Source organism: Biomphalaria glabrata, chromosome 11 (genome assembly GCF_947242115.1).
Source record: "Biomphalaria glabrata chromosome 11, xgBioGlab47.1, whole genome shotgun sequence".
In the NCBI taxonomy this organism is placed as follows: Eukaryota; Metazoa; Mollusca; class Gastropoda; family Planorbidae; genus Biomphalaria; species Biomphalaria glabrata.
Window position 1 is genome coordinate 36,682,287 of NC_074721.1, and position 21,666 is coordinate 36,703,952.

General features: G+C 34.4%; 2 protein-coding genes across 2 annotated transcripts in view; one reads left to right on the top strand and one right to left on the bottom strand.

Moving 5' to 3' along the window:
* Window positions 1–18,507, top strand: part of LOC106079359 (uncharacterized) — a 104,300-nt gene extending 85,793 nt beyond the window's left edge. Inside the window, exons 39-55 of the mRNA XM_056045587.1 lie at window positions 1,364–1,489; window positions 1,619–1,741; window positions 1,968–2,084; window positions 2,343–2,465; window positions 2,635–2,714; window positions 2,900–3,074; window positions 7,027–7,214; window positions 8,392–8,467; window positions 8,654–8,779; window positions 9,954–10,076; window positions 10,213–10,325; window positions 10,458–10,519; window positions 12,082–12,242; window positions 13,248–13,347; window positions 13,932–13,948; window positions 14,129–14,240; window positions 17,353–18,507. Coding sequence (XP_055901562.1) covers window positions 1,364–1,489; window positions 1,619–1,741; window positions 1,968–2,084; window positions 2,343–2,465; window positions 2,635–2,714; window positions 2,900–3,074; window positions 7,027–7,214; window positions 8,392–8,467; window positions 8,654–8,779; window positions 9,954–10,076; window positions 10,213–10,325; window positions 10,458–10,519; window positions 12,082–12,242; window positions 13,248–13,347; window positions 13,932–13,948; window positions 14,129–14,240; window positions 17,353–17,473 — 1,943 coding nt within the window. The 3' untranslated portion in view covers window positions 17,474–18,507. The remainder of the gene's footprint in view (window positions 1–1,363; window positions 1,490–1,618; window positions 1,742–1,967; window positions 2,085–2,342; window positions 2,466–2,634; window positions 2,715–2,899; window positions 3,075–7,026; window positions 7,215–8,391; window positions 8,468–8,653; window positions 8,780–9,953; window positions 10,077–10,212; window positions 10,326–10,457; window positions 10,520–12,081; window positions 12,243–13,247; window positions 13,348–13,931; window positions 13,949–14,128; window positions 14,241–17,352) is intronic.
* Window positions 17,940–20,121, bottom strand: LOC106070932 (C-type lectin 37Da-like). Its single transcript, XM_056004854.1, has 2 exons — window positions 19,884–20,121; window positions 17,940–19,477 (listed from the first exon to the last, which is right to left on the bottom strand). The coding sequence occupies exons 1-2, from the start codon at window positions 19,948–19,950 to the stop codon at window positions 18,657–18,659; spliced, it is 888 nt and encodes a 295-aa protein (XP_055860829.1). The 5' UTR covers window positions 19,951–20,121; the 3' UTR covers window positions 17,940–18,656.
* Between the last annotated feature and the right edge of the window lie 1,545 nt (window positions 20,122–21,666).

Genomic DNA, 21,666 nt, shown 5'->3' on the forward strand with positions numbered 1-21,666 from the left:
GCAATTGAAACAATGAAACTATTATTTTCTGCTTTGTATTTGTTGTAATAGTTGGGTCAAGGACTTGGAACTCTAGGACCATACAAGCTTCCCTCTAGTGTTCTGTCTGACCATCTGTTCTGTTTGGGAGAAATTCAAGCAAACATCTCTATTCACAATGGCGTACGTAGCCAGATGCTGGGGTAGAGGCTGACGCTTGAACATACTAGAAAAACGCCCTCATATTTCTTCTCTGTACCACATTTAGTTGAGCAGGTGTGCATAGGGACATGGTTGTTGGGGCTCTCTTCCATACCAGCATGTTCATTAGATTTGATCTTTAATGGGGGTTTAGTTTTACTGTCACATCAACCTAATCATCTGTTTCCACCTGAGCTCCCCATTGAAGATGAGATGCTTTTCCCGGGAAAACCTAATTTAAACTTAGAGGCATTTTAATAGGGCTAGTTTATGAATAAAAGAAGAGTGTAGTATGATTATGTGTGCAACTAAAGATCACAATAACAAGTTTGAGATGTTTTAGAGTATAGCTGAGTGACATACAGGATTTACTACAGGGGCTGAAGCTCAAATCCAATTTTTTTATTTTAGACAACAAGGTTTCTATTTCAAATTTTACTGCAACTAAGCATGCTACAGGAACATGGAATACATACTATACACAGAAATAATAATAGTAATAATAATTAACTTCACTTATCCCTTAGTCTGTTTAAGCATTGGGGCATCACACAAGATCTGTTGCCAGTTCTCCATTCCTTAGTCTTTTGTATTGGATAGAATTTAATTCAGTGACAGGCCTGTCTAGTCTTTTATGTTGCTGTCCACTTTAGGAGACAAAAGTAACATTTATTCAGTAATAATATACTGCAACTTCTGGTTAGTTACACAAATATGATCCAATTTGAATTATAATTACATCCGCATAATAGCGATATCAAAGATACAGATATACTAAGTTCTCTGGGGTACGTCTGCATCACAGAATAACTTCAATAATATGTATCCGGCTCTAAGTACAGAAAACAACTATTAGAAATATGTGTACTGTCTCTACTGACTTTTAGTTACTACTCTCAACTGAACTCAAGTTACTACTGATTAGAAGTCAATCCTTCCTCTTCCTATGTCAGAGGTTTCACGTGCCTTTCACCTTCTTGACCCAAGTTGAACATGTAACAGGCAATGTCTAGTGAGACTGTGACAGCTTTCTTTGTTTTTCCTGATACTTTTCCCTGCAGGAAGTCTTTGTGAGCCCTGAAGACCTTGTGTTGTAGCCATAGAGTTTAAATTTGCATTTTTTGACACCTAATAATAAAAATACAAATTTTAAATCAATGTCTGTTCTGTTATATCCCTGCAGATATTGATGAATGTTCCAGTTTACTTAGCAACAAATGTGACCAGGTATGTCAGAACTATGTTGGAGGCTACACCTGCTCATGTCATACAGGTTACAAGTTTGAACCAGTCAATAAAACCTGCTCAGGTAAACACAAATTAGTTTGAAAAATTATCCCAGATACATTAAATTTTCATTATTTTAACAATTCGTTCAACTACACAAAATGGTCAGTTTAATTAATTAAAACATTTTTCTGATATTTCCCTTAACCAGACATAGACGAGTGTCTTCTAAATGTAGATGGCTGTGAACAAATTTGTGAGAATACCAATGGAGGCTATCATTGCTCATGTCTCAATGGATTAAAGTTGGATGTAGATGGAGTCACTTGTTCTGGTACACACATATTTTATTCAAAACAATGTCATTCACATCTAAACATTTCTTCAGTAATTAGACTCAATAGATTTTATACCCACCAATATTTCCTTCATTATCTTGTTTAATCTAAATTACAGTAAATCACTCTATATAATTGCTTACAGAAATTGACATAGTATCAACTTATTGACATTAACCAAGGCCAGTGCATCCTTTGAAATACATATTTTTATTTCTCCAGTCACAAAAGAATGTTCAACCAAAGTCTGCTCTGACAAGTGTGCTGTTGTCAATAATGTTGAGACTTGTCTGTGTCCCATTGGGAAAATTCTAGATTCTGGTAATGCTAATTGTACAGGTAAAAAGCTTACATTTTGCTTACTTTATTTTTTTAAGGTAAATAACTAAAAATGTGTTTACTGATGCAAACTATTAATTATTTTGATGACAAGCTTATTTAAATTTTTAAATGTTTTATTTAATTACAAATTAATATCATGGTCATTGAACTATTGATGAATAATACAAGATTTATGTACAGTTTGCTAATGTTTGAAGTTATATGTATTTTGTGTTATTGTGAGTTATTGACTAATATTAAAACTTTTATCTCCAGACGTTGACTTGTGTAAAAATAACCCTTGTTCTGATACTTGCGCTGAGACTCCAGATGGAACTCATATAACATGTGGTTGTCCAACTGGCAAGAAGTTGGCTTTGGATGGAATTACATGTCAAAGTAAGATCTCATAAAAAAATGTATGAATTGACATAGTATAATATATATTTTATAAGAAGATGATAATTTAAATTGTCTCAATCTCTTCTATTGGGCAATACAAATTTAACCTTCAACATACATTTAAGACTGTTGTAAACATTTAAATAAGAAATGGTTTCTATTTAAGGCTGTACAGAAGGAACTTATGGAGACAGCTGTTCAAAGACATGCTCCTGTACTTCTGCTAATACCATTTCCTGTGATAAGGTCAGGATGCTTTATTTAAACAATATAATTAATATGATAACTTTTTTTTTTTTAAACACTTTTATTTAGTTTGATATCACTTAAAATGTATGACTTTTTAAAAAATGTCAAGCTTGAATGATAATTGTAAATGCACAAACACAATAAAAGTTCAAAGAAAAAAAATACTGTGACAAAATATTTAGGTGACTGGTCAGTGTAACTGCAAGCCTGGATGGACTGGAAGCTCCTGTAGTGATGACCTTAATGAATGCTTGACCACAACTTCCTGTCAAACCAATGCTCACTGTGTCAATACACCTGGCAGCTATGTCTGTAAATGTGATCTAGGCTACTATCTCAATAATGGACAATGTCAAGGTAAATTCAGAGAGGGTTCTTATTTATCCATCTCTTGTAATAGATTTAGCATTAAACTTTAATTTTCGCCTGTCTAGAAAGGACTAAAGTAGTATTACAAGTCTATAAATCACTGAATCATAATAAGCTGACTTCACTCATACAAGGACAAAATTTAGAAGTTTGAGGTACAGAAAATTTGGAATGGATTAGTTGATCACTAAAAATAAAACATCAGCTAAACAAGACAATACTGAATTCATCTGAGTTACATAATATACTGGCTTTTATTTTATGCTTCACTGTAAATTTTGTTGGAAATAGAAGAGGTTTAAATCGATATTAACATTTCAAACATGAGTAAATGAGTGTCCTATATTTGTTTTTAAATAAATTAAATATTACGTCACTGTCCAATATTCTTGCTTTTCACGTTATATAAGTTAGTGACCCTGTTGCATGTATTCCACACAGATTATTAACACTTTCCATGCAGGGTCACTCTCAATTTCAAGGATTCACTTCCATAGCGCTGACTAATGCCGTGTTACTCTCAGAAAGTAACTGGGTATATAGGGTAGTCTATTTCATCATCCTTATCATTTAAGTAGAATCCTGATAAAAGCACTGAAAACAAAGAAGACCATGAACGTGTCGAAGAAAAGTATCACTATTCAGATGATTTATATAAAGATACAGCAGTCAAAGAAGTGAAAATGTCTCTTAATGATAGAAGTATTGCTGAAGAGACTCCAGGGGAAAACATTTTACCACAGTCAGAGAAAACATCTGAAGTAAGTGATGTAGATGATGAGTTAAGTGATGGTCTTCCAAAATCACTTTCTCCCAAAATGGAAGAAGCTGTAATTAAGTACAAAGACTTCGGATATATCCAGCCTGGAATTTTATCTGAGGAAGTGCGAGCAAAGATTGTGTTAAAGTGTACCTTATTTTTCCAAAACAAAGATAAACGATATTTGTTTCCAATAGGGTTTACCCAAAATAAATCACGAAGTTTGACATCATCATGGTTCACTAGAAAACTTCCAACTGGAGAAATTTACAACCTGATCTTAAAACAGCACACATTTTTTCCTTGGCACAGTCTGCAAAAGAGCTCACAGCTCAGCAACAATAAAGCTGGCTAGAAGAAGAAGAAGCAATCTATCTTGGCTCCTCTTCTCTCCAAACTTGGGGTGTTTGTTTTGCTTGTGTACTGTTTTCTGAGGCATCAGAAAATACATTGAGTGCATTGAGCAAAACTGGAGTTGGTTTCACCAAAAGGAAGAAACCTGAGAGACTGAAAGAACATGAAGAAGGAATCCCCAAAGACAAGCTCTTTTGAAGAGGAAGTTAGAAGAAGAAAAGATAAGGTACAACCAAATGAACTGTCACATGTGATTCGTGGTCGAGAGGCCAAGTACGCTTGAACTTGGCTTGTTTTGGCTACATATGAAGGAGGCTCAAGGTTTGACACCCGATTCAAGCAGAGTTGTGTTTACTGAGCACCTAAAGGCAGCACAGAAAAACCTTCTCACAGATACCCCTCCCACCGATCCACGAATGAGATTGGACCATATCACTTTGAGCATGCTATAAGCATGAAAGTAGCGCTATATAAAAGCGATAACTAATATGTTTCATGCGCAAATTTTGAAAAATTAGCAGTATTGTAGAGATATTCTGAAGCGTGTAGCAGCAGCTATTAAGTAATTATCAAAAACAAACTCAAGCTTACGTGGTCACAACGAAAAACTGAATTCACCCAATCCTGGGAACTTCCTAACATCTTTGAAATTTCTTGCAGAATTGTATGAAGTTACGAAACAAAACTTACATAGAGTCGAATGTGGGAAGACACATTATTTGTCACCAGAGATTAAAGATGAGTTCATTAACTTGATGGGCAATAAAGTTAGGGAATCAATTGTTGGGAAAGTCAAGCAAGTTTGTTACTTTTCTCTGATGCTTGATTCCACCCCAGATGTTTCTCACCAAGAACAGGTATCTGAAATAGTTCGTTACTTGGATATTGATAATTTCGAAATAAAAGAGTCATTCTTTTGTTACTTTTAAATTTTGAAACCTTATGAACAACATTATGAAGAACTTGTTCTGAAAACTTTTAAAGACATTGGAATGGACTTTAATCTAAGCAGAGGTCAAACCTAGTGGCCGTCTGTCTGGCCTGCAGAAACGTCTCTTAGACATAAATCCAAAGGCAACATTTCTGAACTGTGGTAATCACTCTCACAACCTGGCAGCTCTTCTTTCTGCTGAGATAGATCCAGCAATTGCCACCTTTTTTTTGGAACTGTACATGAAATTGTTCAACTTTTTGTCCACTTTACCCCAGAGATGGGCAAAATTGAAAGAAGCTGGAGCCTGGAGTTTAAAAAAGGAGAGTAATACAAGGTGGTCCGCAAGAGAAGCAGCTACTTCGGAAGTTTCATGCATCTAAACAAAATCATCAAGCTGTTTTCTGAATCAACAACCGAAAGAATGGACACTTGAGGCAGAGTAGAGAATCCCTTTCATGCTTTCTGCAAAATGATGAGAAACAGACGAAACTAATCACCCAATCCTCTGAAAAGGCAAAAAAAGGCAGTAAATGCTATGTATTTCCTGTGATCAAATAACCAGAAGAAAGGAAAGACTTAATGGGGAGTTGAGTTCTGATGTAGGACTGTCATATGGAGATGGACAGATTTCAAAGGCTGGAAAACCATGTGGACACCTTTGGGTTTCTAATTAAAACTAGACACCTCTTGGAGTCTATGGATGATGACACGCTGATGAAAAACTGTGTTACTTGATGAAATACAGGCAAAATGCTTGTTCAATGATGTCATTGATGCACAAGCACTTTTCATCAACAAACCAGTGCCACAATCACCTATTGGCATATTGAGGAAGCTAGCTTCATATGATAATGATGTGTGCTCAAACCTTGCAATACTTCTAACTCAGGCAACTTCCATTGCATCATGTGAGGTATCATTCTCAAAGCTTAAGTTAATCAAAAACTATCTCAGGGGGAAAATGACGCAAGAAAGGCTTAGCATGGCTTTAATGTCAGTGGAGTCACAAATACTAGACAAAATCGATGTAGATGAGGTTATAGATGCCTTTGCTGCACAGAAAGCACAACATGAAGCGATATGAATTGAGATTTGTCACTTGTGCATTATTTAGCAACGGTATTATTCATTAAAAGATTCTTTATGATTATATTGTTATAACCATATTCCCGACACAAAAGGGTTAACTGTGTGTGATCAGCTGACATAGGTGACAAAGGCCAGTAATACAGTTTAGCGTGCTATATTGAAAGGCATGGGACAGTACTGGCATGAATTTTGCACGTGAATAGCACTCGTGTTATGATCATCTGATCATAAGCCTGCGCAGACCAGACACAGTGTGTAGGAAAGTGGCAGTTCAAGACCGGAGAGCGTTGAGACCGGGACTGTTAGTCAGCCATGAAGTCGTCCTGGTTCAGTCCTCCAGTGAAACGTACGAGTCCAGGAAGAGACAGTAGAGTTATGAGTTTAGTACAGTGATATACTGTCTAACGTTGTAGCAGTTGATTGTGTTGCCAATTGTGTCGTATTGGCTGTTTGATTTGACCATTATTAAAGTACCAGATTATTTGGAGCCTTGTTGTCAAGTTCTTGATGTGTTGATGTGTTGTGTTATGTTTAGCAGTGTTTACAGAAGGCCTGATTAGGAGAGAATCGTAACAATATCTTGTAAATTTAATGATATATTTAACCAATTTGAATGCAGGCTTTCAGAATGCTTCTGTTTGTAACCTTGTTTTTTTTAGTTTATTTCAACAATAAAAACCTTCATAGTGCATTATAGTTAGTTTTTACTCACAACAGTGAAAAATTGAACAATTTTTGTTAATGTGACTTGTTTATATAAATACAAATAAATATATATATATATATATTTATTTATCCTGTAGCCTGTACAGCTGGGACTTATGGTGAAGAATGTAAAAACCAGTGTCAATGTGACATGTCACACAGTACATGCAGTGTAACAACAGGAGGGTGCGATTGTCATTCTGGGTGGACTGGAGCACTATGTGACAAAGATCTCAATGAATGTGACTCCAACAACCAGTGTACTTCAGCTAACAAACTCCATTGGGTAAGTGAACAAATGGTGCACAAGTCCATCTTTAATGATAGAGCCAGAGATAATAATAATAATAATAATTTTATTTATAAAGCGCTGTTAACAAACAAAATGTAGGCTCAAGGCGCTGTAATAACATTACAAACAAAAACACAAGAGCTAAAATGACAGTTAATCTAAAAAAGTTTTAAACAGATAGGTCTTAATGTTCTTCTTAAAAGTGGTGTAGCATGTTGTCTGTCTGAGATCAATGGGGAGTGAGTTCCAAACCTTTGGTCCGTGAACTGAAAAAGCCCGCAGACCGTAGCTTTTGAGGGAGAAACGTGGCACTACTAAAAGCGTTGAGTCCATTGAGCGCAGGGCTCTCTGGGGGACATATGGAGTAATCAGTTCGCTAAGGTACAAGGGCATCTCATTGTTATATATACACTGATGACAAAGTGTGGCGACCTTGTAATTGACTCTCGCTTTCACAGGAAGCCAATGGAGCGTGCGCAAGAGCGTAGTAGCAGAACCTTGTCTATTTTTTTTAAGGACTATTCAAGCGGCATGGTTCTGTATACATTGCTAGCACGGCGTTGCAGTAGTCAAGGTGGGAGAGTATGAATGCCACAGCTAGCGTTTTTGTTGACTCCGCTGGTAAATATGGTCGGATCTGGCCGATAGAAGTAATGTTATTTTAAACATAGAAACATCTGAAGCCTTGTATTGGGTGCTGCCACCAAGCATTTCAAATAAAAATTTCAGTAGGTCACACTGTTGCTGTAAGACCTTTTTATTGATATAGTCAGAAAAAATGACCAGCTAGATTTTCCTTAATTGTTTCATGAAATGTATTCAAATGGAATTTTCATTTTTCTTATGTTTCAAATTTTCATGAATATTTTATGACTACATGTGTATTTCTTTCACTATACTGCCTGAGTATTTGAAAAGTTTGTCCGCTTAGTTCAGTACAAAGAGTAGTGTCTCTACATGTCAGTACAAAGACTAGTGACTCTAGACATTGTCATGATGTACTAGTAATTTGACACATAAAATGTTTCTGATATGGCTTTGATTCAGCTTTTAAATCCAAATTATCAACATATTCCAGATCAGTTAATAAAATAGGACCTGATCTTTTGCTCACATTTTTCAAACATTTTATACATTAATAAGAATATTATGTTTTTTAAATGTTCTTCAGGTTTGTAAAAATACTCCAGGGTCCTACAAGTGTGATTGTGATGCAGGCTATGAAAATAAAAATGGTGAATGTTTTGGTAAGACATAACATTTTGAATTTCTTTGTTTGGACAAGATCTATCTTGGTAGTTACAAATTGAATAATCCTCCCTTTTTCTAATTAGAAAAATTCTCTTATTGCATTGTGTGATAAACATTTCAGGTCACATGACTTTGTCACAATTGATATTTCTGCTATGTAATTGTTTTATTATTGATTGTAGATCTTGATGAATGTGCAACTGGCTACACAAATGAATGTGATGGAAACTGTACCAACACTGTTGGTAGTTACACATGCTCCTGTAGCACTGGTTATAAACTAGCCATAGATGGACATGCATGCGAGGGTAATATTTTTTGCAATAATAAATATACAACAGTTTATTCTAATTAAAATGATTGAGTAAAAATGTTTAATTTAAGAGGCTTTTTTACAATTAAAACTAATGGTGAATAATGTTTCTAGTGAAAATTTCTTAACAAATACTTTACAGAGAAAGTACAAAATTGAGCTTTCTTTAGAAGATTTCAGGTAAAGTAGGAAGTAATGTTGTTATAACTTAAGGGAGGCAATTCAATGAGGCAACTATGTTTATTCAAGGGACATCACAAGTACATAAAACAACATCTGCCTTTAGCACAGTCTCTCCATTTTGACTCTAGATTTGGGTGGAACTTGTTCACTTGCTTCTACTGTCAACATTCTTCTCAGTCTAGTCTCTAATAGTGCATGTCTTCTGCACTAGCTTGGATTGTGGTGTGCATGGCAGGGTTATAACAATATCTTCATTTCTTACTTTGCCTAGGCATTTTATAGAATAACTAGGCATTGTGTAGAATGATTAGAGCTGATTCAGCAAAGTGTGAAATTTTGGTTTATTACTTTATTACAAAGCTAAAATCAACTCACTCTGTCTGTCTGTTACAAATCATTAATATATTATTTCTCACACTTTGCATTTTTTGCATCAAGCTGAAACTTTGCACAATTATTCATTGTTGATGATAACACATGAATCAATAAAAAATTGACCAATTATTCTTATAGGAATCTTATTACATTAATTATTAAAATGTAGTTAAGAAGAACCTAATACGAATATTTTAAAATAATGAGCATCATTCAAGAGTATTAATTATGAATTACTTTGATCCTCTATCACTGTTGTCTGTAGAGTTTTACCATCTCAGTATGCACAGTTTTTCTGCTTCTTATAATTTCTAATTGTATACTGTGTTTTACTATTTTAAAATTTAGTATTTTAATTTTTAGTCTAATAGAATCCTGTTGTTCATTTTGTGTTTTTTTTTCTTATCTATTAATATTCTATTTATAATATCTTTCTAAATAAAACTACTTTGATGTAGATCTAGCCATTCTATAACAGGAAATAGAGAATCACTTCATACTTTGTCTGAATAGATTAGGCATTCTATACCTGCATTTCATACTTAGCCATAGAAATACATAAAACCTAATAGATACAGCAGTTATTCATGTCACTTGCCTATATGTTACAGATGTAGATGAATGTCTTCAAGGTAACGGTGGCTGTCAACAAACGTGTGTCAATGAAGCCGGAAACTTTTCCTGCTCCTGTAACGCTGGATTTTCTGTGGATGTGGACAGAACAAAATGTTACAGTAACTATAAATGATTTTAACTTGTTTTAAACTAGTGGAAACTTATATGAAACTTATCAATGAGAATCAAACACTTCTAGTCTAAGTTTGATCTCATTCTACTTGTATTCTATAAATGTTTTTTTTTCTGATTAAGAATCATCTGGCTATGGATTTAAAGTACAAATTTTCAAGGACGTGAGTGGTCTTAATTTACGAGAGAAACTAGGAAAGGATTATCTAACTTTGAAGAAGTTGCTGGAACAAAAAGTAAGTTTATTGAATGCACTGTTGTTGAGAATTTTGGAACAAATAATAGAACTAGGCTACTTCTTGTTAAACATACAACTGAGGTAAAATAATTCTTTGGGGTTTTAATGCCTCTTTTTTTTACCTTGTCAGCTGAAATCTATAATCATAAAGAAAGTACCAGTATTAAGAGATCTTATTATCAACAATATGGAGTAAGTTAGTTTTTTTTTATTTATCATCATCAAATACATACAATGTTTTCGTTCATGATAAAATAACTTAGAAGTAAAAATTATCTACAATCAGTCAAATAATATGTGTTAGTTTACTTTTCACCATTTTCCTGTGTGCTACATCCCACATTTAAAAATGGCCCTTACAATTGTAAAATTTTCCATCAGAGTCTAAGCCAGTCTATGAGATAGATAGGTTAAACATTAAAAAAAAAAAGTAAAGTAAAGTTTCCCTTTCAGACCTTGCTATTTATAGGGCATGATATAAAGGTAATATATTTCTGTGTCATGTGGCCAGCACAATGACCATGCAACTGCCTTACTTTTCCCCAAACTAGTGTCAGGTACCCATTAGAGCTGGGTGGACTCAGACGTGACCCAAGATCCTGAAATTAAAAATTCCAGTCTTCACTAGGATTCAAACCCAGGACCCCCCAGTTTGGAAGCCACAGTGACTTCAGGTTAAAGATTAGTTATTTTTATAGCCAACAACTTTGTAAAAGTCTCTTGATGTTAGCACATAGACATAGCCCTTCAACATCTGCTAGTCAGAAACAAATATTTGTTCCCCCTCCAGTTTAAAAAAAAAAAATTTCAAAAGAAATTTTATCAAAGTCTAGAATACCAACAATGGTTAATGATTCATTTTGTAGACTTCAAAAAGTTTTTGAAAGTGTTTATTAAAAATGGCTATGGAAAATAGAGATTATGGCATCCCTAAAAAATGTGTCTAGGTCCTTATCACAGTTAATCTAGCTGCCTGACCCTAACCCCAACATAGTCCTTTAGCATCAAAACAGATGTGAGACAGAGACATATCTGTTCCTCTTACTCCTAGTCATTGACTACATAATGACAGGAGCAATAAATAAGCCTGCCTTGGTTCTGTATGGCATTAAAAGTATCAGATGACAGAATTGGACTACAAAGTTACACTACTTAAGTTTTCAATAAATACATACAAGAAATTGAGAGTCTAGATAGATTGCCAACCAAAATTGGCCTCCCCATTAACTTGGATAAAACTTGTATTTTGTGAGTGCCAGGGTCAGACTTGGGGAGGCAGAGCTTGAAGAGTTGGATAAGTTCACAAACCTAGGCAGTATCATAGCAAACAAGGATGTCTATTATGACTGCATAACAAATAGGAAAAGCAAGGCCGTTTTCCAAAGGCTGCTGCCTGGTTGGTCAAGCCAAGCTATTGGGCTTGAGATAAATATCCTGCTAACACCATTGTCACATCTAGTCTTCAGAAAATATTTATAAAATATAGAATATAGTAGTGCACTACTTTCATTCACTGATGAAATGTTCTGTAGAATAAAAAAAGTAGAAAGGTATGGTGACATTAACATGAACTTCAACCTATAGCTCAACTTGAGTGATTTATAATGTATCATTCAGTTTCCCTGATTTTATTCACACTTGATAAGACACTGAGCCAAAAAAATGTAGTTGTATTTAAAATGTAGTTTATCTGTTCACACTATGTAATTACTAATTCATTGTTCCTGTCAATATTGTTTTATTGCTGAGTACAGATATGGCAGCGTTATTGTAGACTTTACCACAGTGGTAGATACAACAGTAACCAATTATGCTGCCAGCAAGATGGTGGAGGCAATCTTGAACATTGGGGAGACAGGAATAACTATTGACGGTTTATTGTATAATGCTACAGTTATTGTTGGTAATATCAAAGGTATGAAGTGTTTTAAAGTCTTTTATATTAAGTAATAAAGCATTGGTCAATGAGTAAAAATATTTTAGAAGAGTGCACATTTTTTAGAGGCTGCACTTGCAGAAATATCATCAACTTGTAAAGTGACAAGACTGAGACAAAAATCTTTTTTTCTTGTCAATGTCTGCATTAGTAGATGTTCTCTGAATTCTTTGTAAGATTTTGTTTGGCTGTCTCATTATGAAACCATGTTCTGCTTGGTGTTTTTTTTTTCTGTACCAGTAAGAGTAGTTTGATTTAAGATTCTTATTTTCTGAAGGATTAAATAAAATAAAACAATGTTTTGTAAAGACTAAATCAAAGACTGCTTTCGAAATGAAATGTTATCACAAGGGCTTCAATGATAAAATAAAAAGTTTTCAGATTTTTTAAAATGAAGAACAGAAGAAATTGTTGACTATTTATATATTTCAATTTCTTTATGCTTTTATTTGCGTGTAGAACACACATTTTGTGAGTTTTCTGGGAAAGGAATGAAAAAAAAAAGAAATAAAAAAAATATTTGTTATATCTAAGTCTCTCAAAAAGCATTTTAAAAAAGGAGTATAATTATAAGATGAATGTTGGTTCCAAAAAACAGATATTTGAAACAAAGTCTAGTCCAATCTTTGCAAATATTTCATACATCGTGTACATTTGATTATTAAATTAAAGATTATTTTCTAATATATATTCAGGGCAGAAGAAAGACTAAAATGGAAAATGGCTAAAATATAACACTGAACCATATCTTAATTGCAGAACCTTAAAAAAAATACTAAGAAAGACACAAAGATAAAGGCACATTTCTTATTCTTAATCACCTTCATTTTTGAAGTAACGTCTGCATTATATAAGACTAAGATAGGGACATGCTTAGGATGTAATAAACTTTTTTAAAGTAATGGCTGTATTTTACAAGTTAAGATATATCAGGACACATTTGTACAGTTTTCCATTTTAATGTTTTTGTATTATTTCCTGCAGTTCCCCCAGTGCAAGACAAATGTCAAATATTGAATGCACTTGAGGCTTGTGACCCAGACACTGCCTGTGACCTCAACAGTGATGGAGAGGCTTACTGCAAGTAAGAAAAAGCATTAGACAATTCATATGGTTTTTTTAAATTCATTTTCTCATTATTCTCTGTATTTAGAGCAAATGTAGGTGGACCAATATTTTTGTTTACCTTGATTCTGGGAACCATTTTCATGATGTATTGACACAAGGAAAGGAAGAATACTTATTTCAATCTATATATATATAGATATATATATATATAGAAATATATAATATTACAAATATACCTTTATCATAATTTTTTTTTGTTATAATGTATTTGTTAGTTTTGGTTCTTTGTTTTATGTATTATTGCTTCCTTGCTTAGTAAGTCTTTTGTCCTACACAAAGCTGGCTTCAATTGAGATACAAACAGGAAACTAAGAAAAAATGCATTTTAAAGTAATGAAAAATATAGTTCATAGTTGATTTCAAATAAAAATGGCTATAAAATATTTTGTTGATGTTACCACACTAAGCATAGAAAAGACATTAAAAAAACAGGATACAATTTTGCCTACATTGCACTTTATTCTAATTATATTGCATTTTCTTTGAACAAACTACTTTAACATATATAAATAATACAATTTTTTGTTTCTGATTCTTCAGGGATACTTCAGAAGATAGTGAGTATTACATAAAAATATATTTAATTTCATTTTATTATATAGAATATTAAATTTAGTATAAATTCAAGAAATGCACTTATCTAGATACATTTATGCATGGGGGATCTACCAATGTTACTCACTAGATAGATTTATGAAATAAATGTGTTATTTCATAGTCAATATTTCTTTCTCTAGTGAACATTCCCCTGATTGTTAGGCTCTCTGTTGGTCTTCCGCTGGCCGTTGCGTGCATTATAACTGTTGTCTGCTGTGTATGGTATAAGAAGAAGTATACTTTACAAAGAAGGTAACTATTCTAACTTAAGTAAAAACTTAACAATATATCTTAGAGTACTAGGGGGCAAAGTGGATGAGTAGTAAACCGCTTGACTTCTGAGCCTGGGGTCCTGGGTTTGAACCTCGATGAAGACTGGGTTTGGAAATTCATAAATTTTAGGGCACCCATGAGTCCACCCAATTTTAATGTATTTGGTCACTGTGCTGGCCACATGACACTCTGCTCACTCTACTTAACCATTGGCCAAAGAAACAGATAACCTTAACATCATCTGCAAAATAGATCGCAAGGTCTGAAATGGAAATTTTACTTGTAAATACTCTTTCATTGATTTACTGAGATTCATCACAGTAACTTTTTTTTTGTTAATAAATGCAATTTTATGGCAAGAAAAGTGAAACAGTGCTGTCATCTGTGTTCTTGACCAATTATTTCCCTTGACAATGCAATGTGACATTTTACTTTTTTTGGAGACAATCTTTTCCCCTTACAACCTCTCACCTGACGGAAGAGACCAATCCTTGATTTATAACGAAAATCTTCATCATCATCATACTTCCTATGCATTCGTCATGGAAAATAATACCTCAGTAAAAACATGCCACTCTCCATTCCATTTTCTCTTGCTAGTTTTTTAATGGCTTGCCAGCTCTTTCCTGTCCTCTAGCTTCATCTAGTAGACTGTGTCGCCAAAGAAATTCTTTTTGGTATTCCTCTACATCTTGTGCCTGTCTAGCTTTGTTTACAAAAAAATCTTAAGATAGGAATTTGTAATCTGTTGGTACTGCAGGGTTTACTGCCTTTTTCGTACTTCTAGTTTGTTCATCATCTTCAATCCAAGGCCTCTCCTTTATCCTTGCTGTCCATGTAGGCCTACCTTCTGCTTTCTCTGAAAATTGTTGGTAATGATCTTAAAGAACTTCAAGTTGCACTAACATACATCATTGAATCTCTGTTGCCTTCTCACTATTCATTTTCTGCTGCCATCTAACCATTCACTTTCTGCTGCCCTCTCACCAAACACTTTCTGCTGCCCTTTCAACATAAACTTTCTGCTGCTCTCTCACCATACACTTTCTGCTACCCTCTCAACATACACTTTCTGCTGCTCTCTCACCATACACTTTCTGCTACCCTTTCAACATACACTTTCTGTTGCTCTCTCACCATACTCTTTCTGCTGCAATCTCACCATACTTTTTCTCCTGCCCTATCACCATACACTTTCTGCTGCCCTCTCACCATACACTTTCTCCTGCCCTTTCACCATACAATTTCTGTTGCCCTCTCAATATACACTTTCTGTTGCCCTCTCAATATACACTTTCTCCTGCCCTCTCACCATACAATTTCTGCTGCCCTCTCAACATACACTTTCTGCTGCCCTCTCACTAAACACTTTCTGCTGCCCTCTCAACATACACTTTCTACTGCCCTCTCAACATACACTTTCTACTGCCCTCTCAACATACACTTTCTGCTGCCCTTTCACCATACACTTTCTACTGCCCTCTCAACATACACTTTCTGATGCCCTCTCACCATACACTTTCTACTGCCCTCTCAACATACACTTTCTGCAGCCCTTTCACCATTCACTTTGTGCTGCCCTCTTAACATACACTTTCTGCTGCCCTCTCACCATACACTTTCTACTGCCCTCTCAACTTACACTTTCTGCTGCCCTCTCAACATACACTTTCTACTGCCCTCTCACCATACACTTTCTACTGCCCTCTCAATATACACTTTCTGCTGCCCTCTCACTAAACACTTTCTGCTGCCCTCTCAACATACACTTTCTGCTGCCCTCTCAACATACACTTTCTACTGCCCTCTCAACATACACTTTCTGCTGCCCTCTCATCATTCTCTTTCTGCTGCCCTATCACCATACACTTTCTACTGCCCTCTCACCATACACTTTCTACTGCCCTCTCAACATACACTTTCTGCTGCCCTCTCACCATTTACATTTAGCTGCGCTCTAAACATACACTTTCTGGTGCCCTTTCACCATACACTTTCTGTTGCCTTCTCACCAAACACTTTCTCCTGCCTTCTCACCAAACACTTTCTGGTGCCCTCTCACCATACACTTTCTGTTGCCTTCTCACCAAACATTTTTTGGTGCCCTCTCACCATACACTTTCTGCTGCCCTCTCACCATACACTTTCTGCTGCCCTCTCAACATACACTTTCTGCTGCCCTCTCACCATACACTTTCTGCTGCCCTCTCACCATACACTTTCTGCTGCCCTCTCACCATACACTTTCTGCTGCCCTCTCACCATTTACATTCTGCTGCCCTCTCACCATTTACTTTCTGCTGCCCTCTCACCAAACACTTTCTGCTGCCCTCTCAACATACACTTTCAGCTGCCCTATCACCATACACTTTCAGCTGCCCTCTCACCATTTACTTTCTGCTGCCCTCTCACCAAACACTTTCTGCTGCCCTCTCACCAAACACTTTCTACTGCCCTCTCAACATACACTTTCAGCTGCCCTCTCACCATTTACTTTCTGCTGCCCTCTCAACATTTACTTTCTTCTGCCCTCTCACCAAACACTTTCTGCTGCCCTCTCAACATACACTTTCAGCTGCCCTAATACCATACACTTTCAGCTGCCCTCTTACCATTTACTTTCTGCTGCCCTCTCAACAAACACTTTCTGCTGTCCTCTCACCAAACACTTTCTGCTGCCCTCTCACCAAACACTTTCTGCTGCCCTCTCACTATACACTTTCTGCTGCCCTCTCACCATACACTTTAAATTTTTAACATTCAATAAAAAAGACCTTTACAATTACAAATATCTAACAAACTTTACAAAGTTAAAGTTTAAACAATGACGAATAGAAAAAAAGAAAAACAATTGACAATTTTATATATATATATAAATAATGGTAACATATATGTCATGCTATGTAAACTACGAAACTAGAGGGAATATTTTTTAATGTTATAAATACTTGATGTGTTTATAAGAAATGTGCTCTAGTATTCATATGTTGTTTTATGTAGAAAAATAAGCTTGAAATTCATATTAGCTGATAAATGCTGTATCTACTGTTAAACAAAATAAAGTTTAAAATAGTTTTAATTTATTGTGCAGAGTATGTGAGAAAGAGTCCAGCTATACTGAGAGACCAACAACTCCCTCAACTCTTGAGGAAAGACCGCCAAGTGCCCCAATATTGGTAGCCTGGTCAGAGAAAGACAAACTAGTTTCTTAGTTTTGTCTGTAGCTGATGTACTCTTTTAATAGAGCAGTTGTTGTTTGAAATCTTACTTAAAGCAATTGTGATTACCTGGCTCATTCTACAACCTCACTCAATGTAATATTGTAAATACATATATCATTTTTATCATGTAAATGTTTGTTAAATGATTTTCAAATATTTAATGTAGATAACAATTTTTTTATTGCAATTTTGTATTGTTTATATTGATATAGACCTAATAAATCTTTCCCATTATTGATTTTTTGGGGGTAAAGGTAAATGCTCAATAAAATATTTCACTCTGAATTTAATCTAATGAATTAATTTATAAAGCTTTCATTAACATAGAACAAAACATAAACAGTGAGACTCAACATTTGTTTACCTTGAAGTTTAGGTTAAAAATTGTAAAAATAAAAATTCCTGCCTTTTTTTTTTTGGATAAAGCATTGTTTTTTTGCTTATAGCATGCACAGTGTGCTAGGGCTATATGTGGGAGAAAATTTACTTGCTGCCGTAAGGCGTCAGCACACACAACTTGGCTTGAGGCAGGTTTCAAACCCTTTCCCCTGACTTTTAGTCAAGCAGTCTATTCATTCCTTACCTTCTGCTTGGAGACTAGAAAATTTGTTGAATCCAGGAAATGTCCTTGAATTAGTCAGACTAGACAATAAGTGCTCTGTTTTAATTAGATCATAGAGTTTTAAATATATTTTACTTCTATAGTTCCCTCTGGATTATTGCATCAGATTTGAATGTATCATTTTATATTATTTCTAATTTTAAAACCAAACTTTTAATTTGAATTATTTAATAGAATAATTATTTTTTAATTAAACTCTTTAAATTATAAATTTTTTATTTGAATTTTTTTTTGGTATTGACAATCAGTTTACATCTGTAACCAGAATAAACCCACAGGAAATTTGATATTATATTCTCGCAAGTTTACACATTCTTATTTATAAAATAAATACTTTGTTGTAAATGTTATCTAATGCTATTGTAAATTATGTTCAGTAATAATACATAAACATTAACTCACATTAACTTTGTCTGTTAGATCACTTTATTTGCTGATAATAATTAAAAGATGAATGTTGATTCCAAAGTTATTTTACATGACTAGACCTAGACCTAACTTCGGCCTACATATAGTGCCACACTTGACATCGTAAGACGTGTTCAATAAAACCTATTCAGCTGGTATTTCACAAGCAAAGTTGTGTTTTAAATTAAAGCAAGGTTCATCGTTCATCCTTGAATTGTACATTCTTTTTAACTCCAGACAGTGCTCCCTGCCTTGAGAATTATCTGGTTGTTGTTGCGACCAATCGAAATAACTGACAGGCTTTAGGCTGTTCTGGTAAATCCAGGTTCCTTCTTTGGCTGCGTCTGTTCCACCAATCATCAGGTCAGAATATTTTTCGACAGCATTATTAAATTGAGATTGAATCACTAGATATTCGTCTCTGTTATCAATTTCTGCCAGATATCCCCCCATCAAGTTACAATATGATATCGCTTCGGAAACATTGGCAATGCTCAAATTTGAGAAACAATATTTTCTTTTGTTATAAGAAAAAGTTGAGCTACAATACTTTTTAATATTTTCATTCTTGTCTGAACAAATTTTAGGTTTATATTTGAGCGTATCAGACATAATAACTAATTCCCCTGAGCTGTCAAAACCTCTGACGATACAGTCAATTTCATTTGGTTGTGCATTTCTGTCCTGTTTATAAGAAACAGAAAGATAAGATTCACCATTTGCGTTGAAAAAGCTGTCTGTTGCCAACCCCAGAATGTCCTTGTTGCCAGATTTTTCTGCGATGTGCTTGTCATTAGTAAATGCTAAAAGCTCTGATGACGTCTCACTTAACCTTAATATCCCCATGAAGGTTACAGATGAGATTTTTTCGCGGCAAGGCAATGTTGCAGTACAATTGAGAACTAATTTCCTCTCTTGAGTGCTTAAGTTTTCATTAGTAAATCCTTGTAAGCTGACACATCTTTCTGTGATTAATATAATGTTATTTATGTAAGACACTTTAGTATTACAAACAATCGATAAAAAAAAAGATGAAATCAAACATATAAATATAGGCTATATGCTAATTATATGTGTGCGCGTGTGTATGTGTAAGTAAATCATTTCTAAAGATCATATATATTTTCACTTAATATGCTAATAATGATAATACCTACATTTAGGTAGATCACATCTGAAGTTTATGTTAATGTGTTTGCAACTGTAATTTATTGTTGAAATATTTGATCGACAATTATATTAAACGGTTATCAGGACAATATTACATTTAAATGGGTGTAGATACATTGGAATATCTTTTTTGCAAATTTTACTGATAAATACAGAATAATTAGAAAATATAAAAAAAAACAACAACTAAGCAATATTTACCTTTCGCTAATAGTGAGATTATCATCACTAGATAAAGAAAGAGAAAGGATAGCTGCAAGTTTTGCATTCTCTATAATTGACTTGCTAGGTTTAAACAGATCTTTTAAGTATTATATAAATAGTAACATGTCAAAAACACCCGGTGCAAAGATTTATTACTGATCGCAATGGATTACCCTTTTCACAGATACTAATTGTCTAACATTAATGATCTAGGGAAAAAAACAAACAGACAACATCTAATCGAGCTTGCGTAAGCCGCTTTTTACCCAGAAATTTCAACTAGATTTTTTTATTGATTCGTGTCTCCCTTCACTAGGAAAGTGTGACGAAAAAAAAACAACTTTTTATTTTACAGTACCTCTATTCAACTTGTACCTTCGTGGAAACTAAAACTTAAAACATAGGCTTTAAACTAAAAAAAAAAACAAAAACAAAAAAAACCTAGGTGGACTCGGAACTTGGAAACGGCTCTAATGATTTTGGTAGAAATTTGGCGATTTATATCTTTTGGGAAAGAATTACTAGCTCCATCTCCACACTGGGAAAACTGTGGTTTTATAATTGCTCAAATATAAAAAGAAATTAATTTAAATTTGGCTAAAGAACTAGAAAATATTTCCTGGTATATCCGCATGTGAGCTGCATATTATTTAGGAGTTTAATAATTTTAAAGAATATTTGGCGCATATCTTCTACATGTAAAGGCCTGTCATAAGAATATTAGGCTACTTGTTCATAACTACATTTTAAAATATTGAGTATTAAAATCAAACTGCTGAAAAAAAAAGCCTTGTCCAAAGATTAAAGGATGAGTGAAGATTAATCAATCTTAACTGTTATTGTTCCAGATCTAATGTAGAAAATATTGTTTTCTTTTTGCCAGATATGCCTGTCTCCGGGCAATAGCTTTCGTTTGGTCTCAAATTTGTTTCCCTATCTTAAACTTAAAAAAAAAAATCGGCAGCCGTATGCTGTTCTTTCCCAGGTAAGGCTCAAACTGTCATCGCTTGAACCTTCTGGATGATCGCATTATTTCTCCCTCACCTATGCTCGTATTAAGTTGAAATTTAATAATATAGAAGTGATTTCATTTCTTGATATTGATTCATGTTTTGTCTATGCCAATGAATATTTGTGCAAAAGTATAATGTGATCCGAGAATGGGCTTTGGGGAAATAACGTGTTTAAACCTTTTACCAGACAGACTGTGTGAGTGGTGACCGGTCATTTCATCCCCGGTCTCTTCATCCCTTGTCCCTTCATCCCCGGTCTTTTCATCCCTAATTATTTTTTTTTCTTATTCATTGTTTAATTGTCCTGAAAAGGATTTGATTTTAAGCCCTTATTTCATCTAATATAAAAATATAATTTTGTAGAATGCTTTTTGATATTTTTGACATGTTATTAATACGTTTATAGTGTTTCCCATTCCACTTTACATTGTCAATGAGAAATCTAATAACATATTGTAAATCTGGGTGGGTACTTAGCTACAGCACTTCTATTGAATATGGGGGATGTAAAATTATAATATTATCCTGCGCTTGGCGTAATAATCAAAGGCCAAGGTGTGGTGGAATTAGCGGAAATCATTTAAGAGATGAGAACGATTAGAATAGTTATGACCATGCCGCTGATAACTTATCATCAAAGGCCAAGGTGTGGTGGAAGTTGTGGAAATCATTTAATAGATGAGAACGATTAGAATACTAATGATCATGCCGCTGATAACTCCTGACGACCATCTTTCCCTTTATTTTATTTTTCTAACGCTCTTTCT

Excerpts from the sequence above, each read along its gene's own strand:
- LOC106070932 (XM_056004854.1), bottom strand. The coding sequence starts at position 19,950 with ATGCAAAACTTGCAGCTATCCTTTCTCTTTCTTTATCTAGTGATGATA. Across the intron at positions 19,478-19,883 it reads AATCTCACTATTAGCGAAAG|AAAGATGTGTCAGCTTACAA; the intron begins GTAAATATTGCT and ends TATTAATCACAG.